The sequence below is a fragment of the Dermatophagoides farinae genome, chromosome 3 (assembly GCF_024713945.1).
Source record: "Dermatophagoides farinae isolate YC_2012a chromosome 3, ASM2471394v1, whole genome shotgun sequence".
Classification (NCBI taxonomy): domain Eukaryota; kingdom Metazoa; phylum Arthropoda; class Arachnida; order Sarcoptiformes; family Pyroglyphidae; genus Dermatophagoides; species Dermatophagoides farinae.
Window position 1 is genome coordinate 5,897,921 of NC_134679.1, and position 21,038 is coordinate 5,918,958.

General features: G+C 31.3%; 1 protein-coding gene across 1 annotated transcript in view; it reads left to right on the forward strand.

Annotated features, from left to right (window-relative positions):
• zfh2 (Zn finger homeodomain 2) overlaps nucleotides 1-19,934 on the forward strand; it is a 57,832-nt gene extending 37,898 nt beyond the window's left edge. The window contains 8 exon segments of the mRNA XM_075728934.1: nucleotides 673-3,336; nucleotides 3,721-4,259; nucleotides 4,368-5,018; nucleotides 5,020-5,149; nucleotides 10,939-11,251; nucleotides 11,372-13,892; nucleotides 13,894-17,293; nucleotides 17,582-19,934. Of these exon segments, the coding sequence (XP_075585049.1) occupies nucleotides 1,047-3,336; nucleotides 3,721-4,259; nucleotides 4,368-5,018; nucleotides 5,020-5,149; nucleotides 10,939-11,251; nucleotides 11,372-13,892; nucleotides 13,894-17,293; nucleotides 17,582-18,801 (11,064 nt within the window). The 5' untranslated portion in view covers nucleotides 673-1,046 and the 3' untranslated portion in view covers nucleotides 18,802-19,934.
• The last annotated feature ends 1,104 nt before the right edge of the window (nucleotides 19,935-21,038 follow it).

Genomic DNA, 21,038 nt, shown 5'->3' on the forward strand with positions numbered 1-21,038 from the left:
AAAAAAAAAATCAGCATCCATTTCATAGTTTGTTTCTTTCTTGAACTGTATATGAACATTGGCATATTTTTTTTCTTTCTTTGAAAAAAAGGTGGAATCCACTGTGTTGTATTTTTTTTTTTTAATTGGGAGCCATCATTATTATCATCATCATCATCATCATGATTTACAATTATGAATGCAACAAAAATTGTAAAAAATTCAAATAAACACACAACAACAACAACAAAACAACTTCCGCTTACAAATTTTAGATGAAAAATCCTGACTGTGATATAAATCTTTATGATTATTTCATTTCCTTTTAGTTGGATCAACTAGCTATTTTTTGTTTGTTTGTTTGTTTGATTCTTATCATCATTACAGTTTACAATATTTATTCATTATCTCATTGATATCAATCATAAATTTCATCTCTTTGCTTGCTTATACATTATACTCCACGTGTATGTGTGTGTGTGTTTCCATGTGAATTTTTTTTAATTTGTTTGTTGGTTTCATTTCATTTTGTCTCTTTACCTTTTATCGATTATCGATTACTCATAATCACAAATAGTCATTGTAAAATTTTTCATTTATATAAAAAAAAAATTTTTTTTTTCAACATTCAATTCATGAATTTTTTTTTCTTTTACTTTTTTTTGTTCTACATACATCCACACACACACACAGATCTCATCACATTCCACTATCAACACAACGTAAACGACGAATGAACGAATTATCTCATCTCAAATCATCATCCTATTTTTTTTTTCTTTGCTTCATTCAAGTTTATCGACATCTACAGACACACATACGCAGACCAATGAAAAAAAACTTTGATAACAGCCACATCATTTTTAAAGGAAAAAAAAGATCGGAAATGTATTGCAACAAATGAAGAAACGTGGCAATTGATTTTTCCATTCGTCGTTTACCCTTTCAATCCGATTTTTTTTTGTTTGAGAAATAAATTCATCTGTTTTATGTGCGTGCGTCCATCGATCAATTCGGAATATTAATCATCATCAATTTTTTTTTTAATTTACTAATTCAACGTTCCTATGGAGACCAGTACGGTTTCAAGTGGCAATCCTGCTTTGATTATTTCAACGACAACAACAACTGTCGATAATAAATCACCATTAAATAATTCATTGGATACCGGTCAAATGCGTTCATCATCACCATTTACACCAAATTCTTTTCCATTACATAAGAATTCATCATCATTGATGTCTACATCATCACCACCAGTAGCGGCAACTGCCGGTTCACCATTGTTGATAAATGATACAAGATTATTATCACCAAGTAAAGATCCATCATTATCAATTGATGATCAACATCATCATCATCAACAAACATTATCTGCTTCATTAAATGATGGTACAGATAGTTGTACCAGTTCATTAAGTGATGTTGAAACATTCAATGGTAAAATAGTCTATAATCCAGATGGTTCAGCATATATCATTGAAGGTCCAGATTCTGATGGCAGTGAAGTGGAAGCAGAAATAAGCCAAGAAGGCAGTATTATTGATGCACGTGGACATAGTCCAAATTATGGTTCAATTTCATTTCCACAAATTGTATCAGCATTTCATATATCACGTAGCTCTGTAGCCGAATTATATTCATCATTATGTGGACAACAAACAACAGCAACAAATATATCACCATCATCATCAACAACAACAGCAGCAGTAGCGGCAGCAAAAATCTCAACAACAACAACAACAACAATCGCAAATGAAACAAAAACAACCGAAGTGCCAGTTATGCACAGTTATCGAGTGTTTACATTGCGTAATAAAAAAACGAAAAACAAAAGTGATGATGATGATGATGATGTGGATGGTGGCGATAATGTTAATAATAATGATGATGATAATTTTATTGAAAATTTCATTGAACAAGACCAACAAGAAGATGATGATGATGAATCAAAATCTTTATTGAAACAAAATGCTGCCACCACAAATTGTCCTTCAGTCCCGGTCAAGCCAATATTAATGTGTTTCATTTGTAAATTATCATTCGGTTACACCAAGTCTTTCGTTGCACATGCCATTGGAGAAAATCATCATCTTTCATTGAATGATGATGAAAAACGTTTACTTTCTTCCAAAAATACATCGGCAATAATACAATGTGTTGGTAAAGAGAAGGAACCATTATTATCATTTTTACAGCCAAAATCATCAACACCGGCGCCATTATTTAGGAATCATTCACATTTGAATCAATCACAACAACAGCAACAACAAATTGATGCTCAACGATTGCTTGCCGTACAAATGGCAGCGGTTGCTTCAGCATTATCACGCTCAAATAATTTATCAACAACATCAACGACAACAACAACATCATTGACCACCAATAATACAAATAATAATTCATCATTATCCGATATTGTGACAAGCTCATCATCATCATTATTAAATAGTCCAAATAATAATCAATCATCTGATCATCAATCAATGAATATTGATGATACTAATTCTATTCACCAGATATCATCACAGTCAATCGATGATGGTGAACAACAACAACAACAGCCACAAACAAATGTCAACATTCCTATTAATGATAATGATAATAGTAAAGATTCTAGCTCGAAAACAATCGATACGATTATTAATTTTGATAATAAACATAACAATAATAATTCCAATGATGCTGCATCACAATTTGCATCGGAATTAGCCGATCTCGCCAATTTGGAAAAATTCGCTCAAGCTGCAGCCGTTGCTGCTGCTGCTCAACAACAACAACAACAAATTGATCTTCATTCAATTGCTGCTGTGATGGCTGCTGTTGCTGCTTCCAATAATAAAGTTTCCGGTCAACAAAATCGTACACCATCACCTGGTGGTTCAACGGTGACAAATAAACTTGTTTCATCACCAAAAAATTCATTAATCAATAATAGTGGTGGTGGATTACTTGCCGCTGTTACCAGTAATGATAATAAAAGCATATCATCATTATTCAATAATAGTCAATCAGATAATGGTGTTGGTGGTGATACAACAGCAACAGCAACAGCCAATCTATTATCAACGGTAATAAATAATCATATAACACAACAACGATCAACATTATCAACAACCTCACAAACGAATCATCCACCATTATTGATGCAACATTCACGTAATTCATGTAAAACATTGAAATGTCCAAAATGTAATTGGCATTATAAATATCAGGAAACATTAGAGATACATATGAAAGAAAAACATCCTGAAAATGAAATGAATTGTATTTATTGTCTAACTAATCAACCGCATCCACGTTTAGCACGTGGTGAAACCTATACATGTGGTTATAAACCATATCGTTGTGATGTTTGTAATTATTCAACAACCACTAAAGGAAATCTTAGTATTCATATGCAATCAGATAAACATATTAATAATGTTCAAGAATTACAAAATGGTAATATACCTGCTACGGCAACTGAACATTTATTGCAATCACAAGCATTAGCTGCTGCTGTAGCACAAGCATCAGCTGCTGCGGCTGTTGTTGCAAATGCTACAGGTACTACATCATCAATGACAACGACGACTACATCATCTACGACAACAAATTCATCCGGTTCACCAATAACAACAACACCAACATCTATGTCGATTGTGGCCGCTCAACAACAACAAGATGCCAAAAATCAACAACTTCAAGTAAAAATGATAACAAACAATGCCAGTGGTGGTGGTAGTGGAAATATGGTAGCCAATAATTTGGTTCATACACCACCATCACAAACACCACCAACGACGCCCATTAATCAAAATAGTGGTTCGAATAATGGAAAACAAAAAGCAACATGGCGTTGTGATGTTTGTAATTATGAAACAAATGTTGCACGTAATCTTCGTATTCATATGACAAGTGAAAAACATACACATAACATCATGGTGCTCAAACAGAATGTCACACAAATGCAACAACTGAATGCCATTCAACAGGCTGGAATATTGAGTCCAGAATTATTGCAATTGAATCCGGGATTTTTTGCGGCTGCCGCAGCAGCAGCAGCTGCTGCTGGTATGAACAACAATGGAACAAATACAATCAATAACAATAATGATGCATCAATGCAACCGGAAGTTGCCTTGGCTGATATGGCCTATAATCATGCATTATTAATGATGGCCAGTCAACAACAACAACGAACAATGGCTGCTTTGATGCAACAACAACAACAACAACAGCAGCAGCAGCAACAACAAACAAATGAATCGAAATCAATCATGCCAAATGGTTTACAGGTAATGTGAATCAATTGATTTTATTATTATTATCGATTATCGATTTTGTTCAATACTGATTAATTCATATTTATCATCAATTTTTTTTTTCGTTTTACATATTTATAGGCTACATTCGATATGGAACATACAGATCCAAATATAGCGAATATAGCAAATTCTGTTCCATTTGATGATAATTGTCATCTATATCATTGTTGTGTTTGTGGTAATTTTACATCCGATTCAATTGATTCATTGAATCAACATATCCAATGTGATCGTACCAGAACACGTGAAGATGAAGTATTAATGTCCATTGGTGGTAGTTATATTTGTAAACTATGTTCATATAAAACAAATTTAAAGGCAAATTTCCAACTGCATTGTAAAACGGATAAACATCTACAACGATTACAACATGTTAATCATATTAAAGAAGGTGGTAGTTCAGGTGTTAATGCTGAACATTTGAAGCTCAAACTTGTACAAATGTCCAATCCAATACAAGTGATACGTTGTAATGTTTGTAATTATTATACGAATTCAATACATAAATTACAATTACATAGTGCAAATCCACGTCATGATGTTTATAGCCGTATATTTAATCATCTACAAATCTCAGAGTTTAATATCTCAGGAAATAATAATAATAAATATTTTTATTGTACACTATGTTCAACGGCAACCACTACTAAAATTCAACTGATTCAACATCTAAATTCATTTAAACATATTCGTAATGAAAATTTACGGCAACTGAAACATCAACAACAACAAGCAGCAGCAGCAATCGACCAACACCAATTCCACTAGTTTGATGAAAGATTCTGATGAAGAAATACGTGAAATGTTTCTCGTCAAAGAATTACGTCCAGATGATAAAATTATCTTTGATAATAATAATGGTAAGTTAGTAATGATTTATACATTTTGATTGATCAAAAAAAAGAACGGAACCGGAAATGGAAACAAATTTATTGATCTGTATAAGAGAATAAGAGAACCAGCTGTTTTTTTGTTATCCATAGAAAAAAAAGAACACTCAATATGTAATTAGGATCAGCCAAAAAAAAAAAAAAAAAAAAAAATTAGCATATTATGTGCCATATGGTGCTCGTTTTTTTTCTTGCACTGGATCAAACTCTTTTTTTTCTAAAATTCAATATAATTGATTATATATATGAATATATATTGTAAGATTTTATTAGAGATCGATATATGCAAGAGATTTTTTTTTTATTTTAACGATAAATCGATTATCAATGACACTTTTTTTTCATTGTATTTTTTTTCTCCCTTTTTTTTGGATGACGATGATGAAGATGAAAAATTCACCGATCATTATGATGATGATTATTATTCCGATAGATCAAGAATTATATATTACTGATGTATTGACTGAAATTTCATAAGTCAAAAAAATGATGATGATGATGATGATGACGATGGTGATGGTGAGAGAAAGGAAAAATCCCTTTATCCATTTGAAAACAATTGAATTGTGAATAAAAATCTTGAATAGTTCATCAAGTTTGTCAATGTTTTTCTTCAATTTTTGGTGTTGTGAAAAAAAAAATGTTAATGATATGTATGTGTGTATATGTTGTGTGTTACTTGATATTTGAATGAATGAATGAATGAAATGATTAGAAGCTTGAAATGATCATCATCATCATGGTGATGATAATGATGACGATGATGATGATGATGATGATTAAAGTGTTTATCATTAACTCGTTTCGACCAATGGTCAATGGCCGATGATAGTAAAGACATTGAATTGAAAATAAAATAAAAAATTTTTTGGCAGGAAAATTAAACTGACTTCTATGTGTGTGTGTGTGTGTTTTTCCTTCAGAAAAAAAATTTTTGAAAAGGAAAAAATGAAAAAAAAGAAAAAAAAATTATTCGATTTTCATTTTCCAATTTTTTATGTTTGTGTTTGTGTGTGTGTGATATTCATTAAAATCTCAAACATAATGATGATTGTCATTGGGGCCGGCCACTATATGGTGACCACTATAATATTTTTTTTTTACTAAAAATCAACTAATGATTGTTAGTGGTGGTGGTGGTGGTCAGTATTTTACCATCACTTTCTCATCATCATCTTGTTGTGGCTGTTGTTGTCCATTTTCATTTTTCATTCATTCATTTCATTTATTCATATTGAACAAACAAACATTTGCAAAAAAATAATTTGATCAAAATGAAAAATTTTTTTTTTTGACAATTTTTCTTGTCCATCATCATGATCATCATCATAAAAATTAACTTGCATAAAAAAAAGAAAAAGATTATCTCATTGTACACACACACACACACACACACACACGGTCACACCAGACTCATTTTGTTCATTTCATTTCAATCTCCGGTATTTATTCATTGATGATGATGATGATGATTTTCTGTAAGCAAAAAGAAAGAAAGAAAAAAATTTGTCGGATTTGCACACACACACACACACACACACACACAGAGACATATTCAATAAATTAAGTTTAGCGGCCAGATGGCCATTGTTATTTTACATTGTGATTTGACATTTAATGAAAATGTCCGATATCATTTTTTTTTTTGAATATGCAAAATTTCATTATCTTGAAGAGATAAAGAGAAAGAAAAAAAATTCTCATTTTTGAAATGTTTATTATATGAAAAAAAAAATGAAAATCATCATTACTTCATCATAATGATCTATCTAATATGATTAGAATGAATCAATGTTGCCACCATTATCATTGAATCAGTAAATGAAATCTAATCTCACACACACACAAAATAAATGATTTAGCGAATGAAATAGACATCCGACCTGTAAAATAAAATCAAAAGAAATTTTTTTTTTATCTTTGAATACACAGGCGATTATGATATATGTGTATGACCACAATAATCATTACATTTACACAGTATAATAATAATGTTAAAGTCACCGTTGTGTGTGCGTGCCTCTTGTGTGAATTTTCATCTTCATTTATTATTCGTTGATTGTTCATAATTCCGAGTTTATTTCCGATTCTTAATACAACAAAAATAGCAACAAAAAAAATTTTTTGTTCACTAAAATGTTGTATTGATTCGAGAATTCTTGGAATTTCACTTTTTTATCAGTGCAAATTTCAATTGTACAAAGAGAAGAAAAAAAATTCAATTAATAAATTGAAATTTTGTTTTGTAGAGAGATAAAAAAAAATTGATTCTTTGAAATGAAATCATCTCCACCACCACCACCAATGCACACACAAATTTCTCATCAAAATGTTTTTTAGCCTGTTTTATTCTGTTACTCATCATCATCATCATCATCATCATCATCAGGTCAAAAGTTAAAAGAAAAAAAAACACAATCCATTGTGCTTTCTTTTTACACACTAATCAAAGAAAATTTTTCTTTGCATTTTTCATTATTTTTTTCCATTCATTTATTCATTCATTTCGGGTTAAGTTGAAATTATCGATTTTTGCATTATAATACAACACACACACACACAAAATAAATCATCATCTCATCATCTTTCTATTTCTTTCATTCGTTTTTGAGAGGAAATATTCACAAAATTACAAGAAAATAGGAAGCTCATTTAATATGATGAGAAGAAGAACAATAAACCGAAATCGACAAACAACAACAACAAACCATGAGAGACATTTTTTTTACATTATTTAATAAGGCATAATATATTTGGTTGTTATGCGAAAAATTGATGATTTTTCAGAGAAAAAAAAAATTTTTTTGCCATCCAATCCAACTGAAAAAAATGTCGAAAAAAAAACATTAAACGTTTCATATACTTATGATGATGATGATGATCATTGAATGATTGATTGATTGAATAGATGGATGGATGGATAGATGATGAGATGATGATGGTGAGAGAGAGGGAGAGAGAGAGAAAAAAAAACTCATTTTCAATATTCTCATCATCAATGTCGATCATCACCATCGTCGTTGTATTATTATTATCACTCTGTGTTGTTGTACGACGTTTCACGTTGTATGATCCGATTCGGTTGCTTTCTTTCATTTTTGTTTATTTGTTCAACTTTGTAATACTTATTAGAAATTTTTTTTTTATTTTTTTTCAATTATTCACATCATCATCGTCATCACCAGTTCAGGTAATTGAATATCCTGAATTTCTGCTAGCAACACTGTATTTTTTTTTTTAATTAAAAATCATTTTTTTTTTTTGACTTGTGTATGATGATTCTTGATGTTTGAAGAATATTTCTAGAAAAAAATAATAATCGATTCTTGCCTCTTGTTCATCATCATCATCTTATTGTATCCGTTTTTTTTCTCAAAAAAAAAAATTCAATTTTAAAAAAATCATCAACATCATTATTGTTACAAACGTGTGCGTTTATTTTTATTGAAAATGAATATTCTTTTCTCATTCTTTCGATAGTAGAATCATGTTTCATAATAATAACACTATATACGACGATTTTCTCATTTTTCGTCTCTAAATAATAATAATGATGATGATGATGATGGAAATTCAAAAAAAACACATCCATTCATTCATTCATTATCATGTTGCAAATTCTTGCTATTTTTTCATCATCATCATCATAATAATAATAAGCTGTTTGTGAAATGTGCGAAAAAAAAAAATTTTTTTTCATCACATCACAGAATGAATGAATTGAATAGCTGACTTGCTGACTGAAAATAATGATGATGATGATGGCAAGAATGTAATTTAAATTTTTTTTCTTTTGCTTTTTGCTTCTTTTTCCAATTTATCAATTACAAAATTATCAACTATTTTGAATCTATTTCAATTTATAAGTGTAGAAGATGATCATCATCAATATTGCACACACACACACACACGCACACAAACACAGTGTTGATTAATTGATGAAAATTTACATTTCATTTATCAAATTCTATTCAATTCAATGGTGATGATGATGATGATTATGATTCTCGTTTCTCTTTTGTTTGAATTTTAAAGTTTTTCATTTTGTTCATTTACTATTAACACTGTCATCATCATCATTATCATCATCAATAACTTTTTTTTTTCTCTCTCTCTCTTCTCTCGTATCGTCAATTCGATCTATGAAATTCGATTTGATTTTTGTGTGTGTGTTTTTTATTTTTTTATTTTTTTTCGAATAAATTGAATCACGTAAAATTCCACGACAATAATGATGATCGTTATGAGAACAGAAAGAAAGAGCGAGAATTCTACCCCTTTTGTTCTCACTCGATATTCTTGAAAAACAAGAAATGAAAAATAAAAACATTTGATTTATTTAAATTCTTTTGATCGATGGAAACATTCTTTCCATTGTTGTGTTATGCTGTGTTGATTAATAAATAAATTCTTTTACCAGATGAAATGAAATGAATGTTGTAAAATGGAGAAAATCATCATCATTTGAAATATAATGATAATTTGTATCAGAAAAAAATGTTTCCCTTACAAATGGTTTCTATGGGGTTTCTTTCTTTCTATTTTTGAAAACAACAACAACAACAACAAAAAGAAAAAGAAAAAACTTTTGGAAATACTACCTCCCTTTTTCTTTCAAACAGAATCCATTTCTATGATTCTTCTTTAGAACAACCGACAAAGAAAAAAGAATTATATTCATCCACCCGAGAATTATATTGCCATACCATACGATCAACAATCATTAACTCGGTGTACGGTGACGATGTCTGTCATCAAATCGATACGATGAAGAGAAAAAAAAATAGAAATTCTAATTCCTGTCATGACAGTTTTAGATTTTATTTTGAAACTTTCTGTTTTTCGTTCGAATTTTCAGTTCATTTTTTATCTTAGTGATTCTCTCTCTCTCTCTCTCTCTCTCTCTCTCTCTCTCTCTCTCTCTCTCTCTCTCTCTCTCTTTTTCTTTTTCTCTCTGGTGTGTGTGTACCGAAACACTGTATACCAATGGTTAAAGTAATTTATCTTGTACTCTTGAATTCGTCTTTCTACACACACACACACAAACTCGATTTTCTTACTCGAATTGAAATTTAAAATTAATTTCTATTCTATGAAAAGAAAAAAACAAAATGTTACCGTCGACGACAAGGATGATGATGACTCTATAGAATCGGTTGTAGAAAAAAAAAACGAAGAAGAATGATGCACTTAATCGAATTTTTTTTTCCATTTTTTTTTTCGTCAAAAACTCTTGAAATTCAAAATTGATTAGAATTCAAATAATAATCACACACACACACACACACACACCATACTCACACACACACACATGTTTCACAATTCTTTTGTATTATTCATAATGTTGTTTGATCCATAAGAGAGATAATGGGTATTTTTTTCATTTTATGGTGGGTACAAACAAAACACACATGTGGCTGATAAGTTGTTTTTTTTTGTTTTGTCATTTTAAATATGGCCATGATTATTTTTTTGTTTTGTTTTGTTTTTGTGTTTATGTGTTTCAAAATATCATTATCACTTGGTTCTTTACTACCTACAGGCTTTAGGTATCTCTCATCACAGGAGATAATTGCTTGTGTGAAACAATAATAATTATCTTTTTTTTTGACCAAATTTCACATAACATATAAAGTGTAATACGATTTTTTTTTCTTGTCATTTTGTCAATAATTGCCAATTGTCTTATTGTTTTGTTTTGTTGTTTTTTTTCTCGTTTTTTTTTCTTTCCACTTATGTTTTCCATGATGAATACATAGACGATGATTACAATAATATTGGCCATGGATCATCATCATCATCATCACCATTTTTTCCAGATTTAAATAATGCTGATCCATTAATGTTGAAAAATGTTCTAATGGAACAGGTAAAACTTGTTGGTCAACTTCATCAACAACAACAACAACAACAACAGAATAGCAACAACAACAACAATAACGAAAACGAATCTCAATCATCAATCAATTGTCCATTTTGTCCATATTCACATACATCGGAATTACATGTTCAAATGCATATTTTAACTGCTCATCATCAACCACAACAACAACAACAACAACAATCATTAAATGATCAGCAACAACAGAATCAACAACAACAACAACCGAAAACAACAACGAACAACGACAAAATCTAACAGCAATAATCTACTACTACTACAACTACTGCTACTATTGTACCATCAATATTGTGTCCATTATGTCAAGAACCATTTAATGAAAAGAATCGTCTTGAATGTCATCTAGTCGAAATACATAATGTGAATAAAGAAGGCGTACAAAGATTAATGTTATTAGTTGATACAAGTGAATTGGATAAATATTCATCATCATCATCATCCAATAATAATATAAACAAAATAAGTGATGTCGATCAAATTATGAATCGTGAAATGAATTTCAGTCATCAACAACAACAACAACAACAACAAAATGATGACAATGATGATGTAGATGGTGCTATTGATGATAATGGACGACCAAATTCAAATGATTCAATTAACAATTCTAAATTGTTAATGGCAGCTCCTACTACTAATACTACTGATGATGATGAAATGACACAATCAATGATGATGACAATGATGGATAACAGTACACAACAACATTTTTCTAAATGTTTAAAATTGACGAATAACAGTCAGATAACATCAAATCTGGCATCGAATGTACCAATTTCTGACCGTCATGTTTATAAATATCGTTGTACACAATGTTCATTGGCATTTAAAACATTTGAAAAATTGCAACTACATTCACAATATCATTTGATACGTGCAGCAACACAATGTGTTATTTGTGGACGAAGTTTTCGTTCAGTTGAATCATTACAGAAACATGTGGAATCTGCACATTCAAACCTGAATGATGATGAATTAGAACAATATAAAGCTAATTTGGTTAATAATCAATTTCTATTCGCTCTTGGCCGTAATGGTGGTATATTGGATCCTGCCACAACAGAATTATTGAAAAAAGAATCTTTTCGTTGTGGTGAAAATGATAATGATAATGATGAATCAATGGAATTGGAAAATAATGGTGCCATTGATTTAGCCAATAATAAAGATTCTAATGAAAATGATAATAATCAATCAATGGACAATAATAACATGGAATCAATGTCTGGATCGGAAAATGTTTCTGGTTCCATCATTAACAACATTTTCAATGGTGGTGGCAGTGGTTCAATCAATAATGTGGATAATTCAAGTCTTGAAGATTATCTGAATTCACAACATTTAGCTGAAGATAATTATAATGATCCAAATCGTCGTTTTAAATGTCATCGTTGTAAAGTGGCATTCACTAGACAAAGTTATCTTACATCACATAATAAAACATTATTACATCGTAAAGGTGAAAAAATGAGCTATCCAATGGAAAAATATTTGGATCCAAATCGTCCTTTTAAATGTGAAATATGTAAAGAATCATTTACGCAGAAAAACATACTATTGGTTCATTATAATTCTGTATCACATTTACATAAATTGAAACAAAGTATGAAAGAAAGTAGTGCTGCTGTTGCTGCATCGGTAGCTGCTGCCGCATCATCATCCAATAACGATAATTCAACAACAAATGAATCGATAAATGATGATGATAATAATGAAAATAAATTATACAAGTGCAATCTATGTAAAGTTAGCTATTCGATGGCATCATCATTACATCAACATCTTCGATCAACGTTACATCAACAACGTACATCAAAATTACATGAATTGGCTCAAAGTGGTCAATTGGATTTAAGTTTGCCATTAATTGAACCACTCAATCATTATGATCATAACATCAACAATAACAACAACAACAATTCTTCATCACCATCATCGTCATCGAAAATCAATTCAACATTATCGATTGAATCAAGTGCCAAAACCAATTCAACTAGTCCGAATTTAAATAATAAATTTCCTGAAATATTGATGGCCAATCTTAATGAACAACAACAACAACAACAACAACAGCAGCAACAAGCATTAGCTTTTCAACAAGCAGCACTTAATCTTGCATTGGCTGCCGGAACGAATCCTAATCAAACAGGTTCATCGAATATGATTAATAATCAAACAACAATGATGAATCAAATGAATGGTGGTGTTGGTGGTCAACAATTACCATTTACCTGCGTTAAATGTGGTGCAGCATTCATTTCACAAGATGCCCAAATTCAACATCAACAATTATGTGGCCTATTTGGTAATATAACCAATGTGAATAATATGCAATTTGTTGCCGCTCAACAAGCTAAACAGCAACAAGCATTATCGAAATTATCGAATCTACAAGGTCCATTATATAAGAATAAACCACAGCTATATAAACATTTACTTGAAACATGGGGATTTGAAATTGTAATGCAATTCAATGAAAGTAATCAGAAAAATAAAAAATCAACAACAGCAATGGATGATTGTAATAAAGATGAAGATAATGGTGATGAAGAAAATGTTGAAAATAATGATGAACAACAACCACAACAGCAAACAGTAGATAATAATGAAACTGATGAAACCGCTACATCTACCGCTAATCCAATCGAACAATCCGTTGTTAGTGATCCAAATTCCACAGCAGCAACAACAACAAATAACAAACAAGAAGATAATTCAATAGCCGAATCAACAACAACAACAAATGATAATGAAAATGTACCGCCAGAAATAAACAAATGTCAATGTGATATTTGTTTGAAAGAATTTTCCTTCTATATGGGTATTGAAAGCACATCGTGAAGAAATTCATAAAGATGTCATACCATTAGATGTTGTTGAATCATTTGCCGATGAATATCGTAATGAATATGATCGTAAATTCTTCAATGGTAATGATAATGATGATGACGATGACGATGATGATGATAAAACTATTGAAGATTCAACAACAACAATAATAACCAAAAACAACAACAACAATGATAATGTTGAAATGAAACAAAACAACAATAATAATAATGGTTCCGATAACATTACAGCCGATAATACTTCAAATCATCCTCTTGCTTCTTCTTCATTCATTGGATCAATGAATCAATTGTCAGCCAATAATTCAATTGTTGGCGGTGAACCAATCACAAACATGATTACAGCCGATCAGTTGGCCAATATGAATCAACTTGCTGCTGCAGCTAATGCAAATAATCTTGTTCAATTATTACCGAATTTATCACCTAATTCAACACCAGCTGAAATTGCTGCTGCAAATCAGATGGCTGCTCATATTCAATTTAGTCAATTGTTAATGAGTATGGGATTAGCCGGTATGGCTGCCGGAATGCCAATGCCTCCCGGTATGAATGTACCATTTGCTGCTGCTGCCGCCATGGGTATTCCACCACAATTGATTCCGGTAATGATGGCTGATCCAATGATGGCTGCTGCTGCGGCATTCAACAATCCAGCATTAGCAGCCGCTGCTGCGGCAGCACAATTGAATCAAGCCCAACAACAACAACAGCAGCAACAACAACAAGTAACATCGACAAATAATCATTCAACACCGGGAACACCATCACCAGCACCAACAACACCGGTAATGCCTATTCAAACGCCTACACAAACAATAAACAATCAAAAAACAGCCGCTGTTGCTGCGGCTGCTGCTGCGGCCGCCGCTGCAGCATCCGTTTCACAACAACAAAAACGTGCACGAACACGTATTAGTGATGAACAGCTGAAAGTTTTGCGACAATATTTTGATATCAATAATTCACCAACTGAAGAACAATTAATTGAAATGAGTCAAAAATCTGGACTACCAATGAAAGTAATAAAACATTGGTTTCGTAATACATTATTCAAAGAACGGCAACGTAATAAAGATTCACCATATAATTTTAACAATCCACCATCAACATTTTTAAATTTGGATGAATATGAAAAAACAGGTGAAGCTAAAGTATTTACATTGGATGATTTGAAAAAAACAGAAAATCCAGTTGGAGGAGAACAAAATAGTGGTGGTAATGTAAGTGGTAAAGAAAAATCAATGTCAATCACCAATACAACGAATACGAATAACAGTAACAATAATATGAAAGATATGAAACCAAATGATTCAGAAAGTGAATGTGAAGGAAAAAATTCCAGTGATTTAAAAAGTTCATCATCAAATAAAGATACTGATTATGCAACATCGGATGATGAAGAAGTCAAACATCAACGTAATCATTCATCGTCATCCGCAACGAAAGAAATGATTTCAATCGATCAACAACAGCAACTACAACAACCAACAATGATGATGGAAATTGGTAATGAATTATCCAGTAATTCTAAACATCATCATCATCAATTGTCATGTTCGATCCAGCAACAGCAGCAGCAACAACAACAACAACAGCATCAAGATTTTGATCAATTAAGTAAAACAATGTCATATCAGACGAATAGTCCACCACCATCAGAATCATCAATGTCATCAGCATGTGAATCGATTAACAATAATAATAATCAATCAGTTGCTACATCATCGTCATCATTATTTGCTGGTCTGACTAATTTCAATCATGCATCATTAGCTAATCATCCTGGTATCGCTTCATCATCACCATTACAATTCGCATTGGATGCAGCACAACGATCACAATTGGCTGTTGCTGCAGCCGCTGTAGCGGCTAATCAATCGAGCATGATGACAACACCACCACCGAATGTTAGTACACATTCATCATCCGGTAAACGAGCCAATCGTACACGTTTTACTGATTATCAGATAAAAGTATTGCAAGAATTTTTTGAATCAAATGCCTATCCAAAAGATGATGATCTTGAATATCTTTCTAAATTGTTGAATCTAAGTCCACGTGTTATTGTTGTTTGGTTTCAGAATGCACGGCAAAAAGCACGTAAAGTGTATGAAAATCAACCACCAACAACACCTGTTGGTGAAGATGATGGTACTGGTCGATTTCAACGTACACCTGGTTTAAATTATCAATGTAAAAAATGTTTACAAGTATTTCAACGTTATTATGAATTGATTAAACATCAGAAAAGTTCTTGTTTCAAAGATGAAAATCCATTAGCCGCACAGATTCGAATGGCAGCCGAAGCACGTGCACAGGCTACTTCGCCAAATGTTTCCACATCACGTGATTCAACATCCACACCTATTGATTGTACAAGATCAAGTACAGCTACACCGGAAAAAATTCAGCTAAATCTTATGACCAGTCCGAATTCTACGGTTGCATCTCCATCAAGCATATCGGGTAATACTACGAGCAAAACAAGCCCAATTACCAGTAATGAAAATAATCAAACATTCCGTTGTGATAAATGTCCAATGGTTTTCAATCGTTTGGATCTATGGAGAGATCATCAGATTGTACATATTGTTAATTCTAATCTATTTCAAGCAACGGCTAATCCATTTGGATTGATGCAACAACATCTTGATAATCAATCTGTTCTTCCTCCTCCTCATCATCAACAATTGCAACAACAGCAACAACAACAACCACTACAGCCAATGACAAGCACAAGTCCACAACCATCACCAAATTCAATGATACAATCTGGTACTAAACGTAAAATTATCGAAACACCTGATGATGATGATGAAGATGATGAAGAATCACGTGATGATTTTGATTCAATGAGTGGTAATGGTAATAATAGTAATTCAAGTGATCAAACACCACGTGATAAACGATTAAGAACAACCATTCTACCTGAACAATTGGATTATTTGTATCAAAAATATCAGATTGATTCGAATCCATCAAGAAAAATGTTAGAAAGTATTGCAAAAGAAGTTGGATTGAAAAAACGTGTCGTACAGGTTTGGTTCCAGAATACACGTGCACGTGAAAGAAAAGGTCAATTTCGTGCACATCAACAAGTGATTCATAAACGTTGTCCATTCTGTCGGGCATTATTTAAAGCTCGTTCAGCGCTAGAATCTCATCTGGCCACACGTCATGCTGATCAATATACAAAAGGTGATATTAATATTGATAATCTACCTGATGGTGATCCTTCAGAAGATGGTGATGGTATGCCTGATATCGGTAATGATGGTGATAATAATTCACAAATGGCTGATGTTATGAAAAGATATGAAGATTCGTTTAAAAAATATCTGGATGAATTGAATATTCAAGGTTAGTATCAAACAATTGTTTTAGAAATTGATTTTTTTTCACCCAAATCCACCCATTTACACACATACAAACAAACACACACACACACACACAGACATAGACACTTAGAGAAAGACATAGAAAAAAAAGCAATCGATAGCCAGAAATAACAAATGATGAAGGAGATAGACATTGATTACTTATAATTTTAGTTATTCTAAATATATCTATCTATATAATAACAAAAAACCCGTTCGTTTATAATTGTACTACTGCACAGACATAGCTAACATCTTCGTTCATCTCCAGGAAAAGATGGCGGTCAATTGCCCGCAGAGTTCGCCTTCAAGATGATGTCAGCCTTGACAGCAGCAGAACAGCAACAACAACAACAACAGCAACAAACATTGAGCCAACAACAAGATAATAATGACAATGATGACCTTATATCCATTTCCACCAAAGCCAACAATTACAATACTAACAATATTGCTAATTCCAATCAATTTCATCATAACAGTCGAGATGATGAAACAACAATCGACAACAACGACACATGTTCATTAGAATCATCATCAGCATCATCATCATCATCGGATTCATTTGTTGATTCGGATCAAGAAGAGGAGATTAATGATGATTATTATGTTGATGGTGAAAATCCTAATTCCACATCTTTTGGTGCTGCTGCTGCTGGTGTTGGTGGTGTTGGTGGTGGCGATCCATTGATAATAACATCGGCGAATACAACGACAATCAACAACAACAACAACAACAAAAATAGAAGCAGTAACAATAGCAATGTAAAAACTGGCAATAGTAAACGATTTCGTACACAAATGACAACCACAATGGTAAAAGTGATGAAATCAATATTTGCTGATTATAAAACACCAACAATGTTGGAATGTCAAACATTGGGTCGAGAGCTTGGCCTTTCTAAACGTGTTGTACAGGTTTGGTTTCAAAATGCACGTGCTAAATATAAAAAATCTCGTTCATCAGCTGCAGCAATGATGGGCCATCATCCTTATCATCAACAATTCGATCAATCATTGTCATCGTCATCAAATCAATGTAATATTTGTAATGTAAAATATAATCATAAACAACAATCGATGCAGGAACATCTTTTCTCAAAATCACATCTAGATCGTCTTAAGAATCAGATTGATAGCAATAATAAGGTTCATATGAACAAAAACAACACCAACAACAACAAAAACAATGATAATGATAACGACGACGACGATGATGATGATGATGACAATTCAACAGATTTCCCTATTGCATCATCGTATCAGCAGAATCAAAATCAATCATTTGATTTGAACAAACAACAACAACAACAGCAACAAGAAACGGTAGCTGCACAAAGATTTTTACAACAACTACAAATGATACAGAATCTGGCTTCTGGAATGCAGAATAATAATAATAATGGTGATGGCGTTGATAGTGGTCAATTTGGTAATAATCTAGCCGAATTGATACAACAATCACAAACAAATGGTGGTGAAAATGAATAAATGAATGAATGAATGGTGAAAACCACACGAAAAATAAAAAATAGTCAACAAACTACTTATTCATCATTTTTTTTTCTACTTAAAAACTAAATATGGAAATTTAAAAAAAAAATTCTTCAACGAAACATGCGATAAAAGTGCTTCGATTCTCATTATCATCATCATCATCATCATTCAAACATTCATTCATTTTTTTGACCTGTTTTTTTTATCTCCATCTTTCATCAGACCATTTGTCCAGAATAAACAAAATAAAAAAAAAATAATATGAATCCTTCAATGATTTAAAAACCAATTAATATTTACCGTATGGAATAATAACCACTGAACATTTCACAATTGCATTTCATTTTTCTTTGTAAGACAAGTTTTTTTTTGGAAAAAACACACACACCAATGGTTCCTACTACTTTTTATTTCTTTTTCTTTTTCTTCTTCTTCTGCTTAATATGAAAATTTTCTTCTTAAAATCTCTTTCTTTTTCTCAACTCAATCGATCGATTATTCATTATTCATTATTATCAATTATCAAACAACAACAGCAACAATTTTAATAAACTTGACTTGATACATACACACACACACATGTGCATTGTATAAAACAAAAAAAAATTGATTTTTCACGAATTTTCTTTCTTTCTTTCTTTGATTTTCTTCTACCACGTTATATATATATATCGTCGTCATCGTATTATTATTAATTTATATATGAAAATGTGAATCTCTCTCTTTCTTGTTCGCTTTTTTTTCCTCAAATAGTCTCTCATCATCATCATTCATTCATTCATTGATCATACACACACACACACAAACACTCAAAGTCATCATTTTGATATATTACACTTACAGTGACACTGAGATATAAATATATAATCATTAAATGTTAAAATTATGAATCATAAACGAAAAATGAAAAAATTAGATTGGGTTGGTTGAACAAATACACACATACACACACACACACACACACACAGCCTGAATTTTTTTTTTCATTTGTTCGTTTGCTGAAACAATATAAACACACACACACACCGAGATACATACAGTAAATATAAATATGAAAATAAAATAAATTATAATTGCATTTTTCTTTCTTTTTAAAAAATAAAAAAAAACGAGAAAAATTCATTTCACTGGATTTCTTCATTTTTTTTCTGGTATGTTTGTTTGTCGATCAATCAATCGATCCATATGATTCTTGGATTCTTTTTTCTTTTTTTCTCTCTGGTAATTTTTGCTGCTGTTGTCGATTTTTTTTTTCGTCGTTGTCATTGTCGTCATTGTCGTCATTATCATCGTCGATTATTACTGGTTTTTTGAAACAATAAAAATGGTGAACAATTTTGGAGAGGATTCGGAGGGAAAAATGAAAAAAAATTTTTTTTTTGTTTCGTTTTTCAAATTAATTCTTGTAAATAATTTTAATAATAAATGAAATGAAATGATGATGGTTGGTGGTGTCGTAATAATATTCAAAATGATCGTATAATAATTTCTACCTGGATCAATGACTTTTTAGCGCCATCTTTCGTCAATTGATGGAATTTTTTTATTTATACATGAGTATGATATATTCATGAGCATTTCATTCATTGATTTTATTTTTTTTTTTTTTTTTTTTTTGATGGACAAAAATAATATCCCGATGACATGTGTTTGACAATCAGTATGTGCTAAATGTTAAGGTGTAGAGTCTTTTTTTCAGACAAAAAAAAAATTTCATCATCATTACCTGCTTAACGAACAAATGAACCATATCATATTATCAAGTTTCATCATCACCAATCACACCTTGTTGTGATTCATTATTATTATTATCATCATCATCATCATCATCATTGTTTTCATCATATGTTATGTCACCAAGAATAGTAAGTCAATGATCATTTGACAATTTTTTTTTTCTCACATCAATCTGCTCAAAATGAATTAATGATTATCAATCTTTTTGGGAAAAAAAGAAAAAATTGCTAAAGATAGTGCTTTGTTTGTGTATTTGTGTTTGTAGGATATTATTAATCAGAATTTGTTTTTTTTTTCTCATCATCATCTTGTTCGTCATGCGTCAGATAATTTTGTTGTTTTATTTTCTGTTTTTTGTGTGTGTGTGTGAAATTTTTTTTTTTTTTTTGCTTGTTCCAAATTGATGATGATGATAAAAAAAAAGAAAATTAGAACAATAAGAAATTGAATCTAACTAACTAACAAACTTCTCCGGTATATTCTATTCTTGTTAT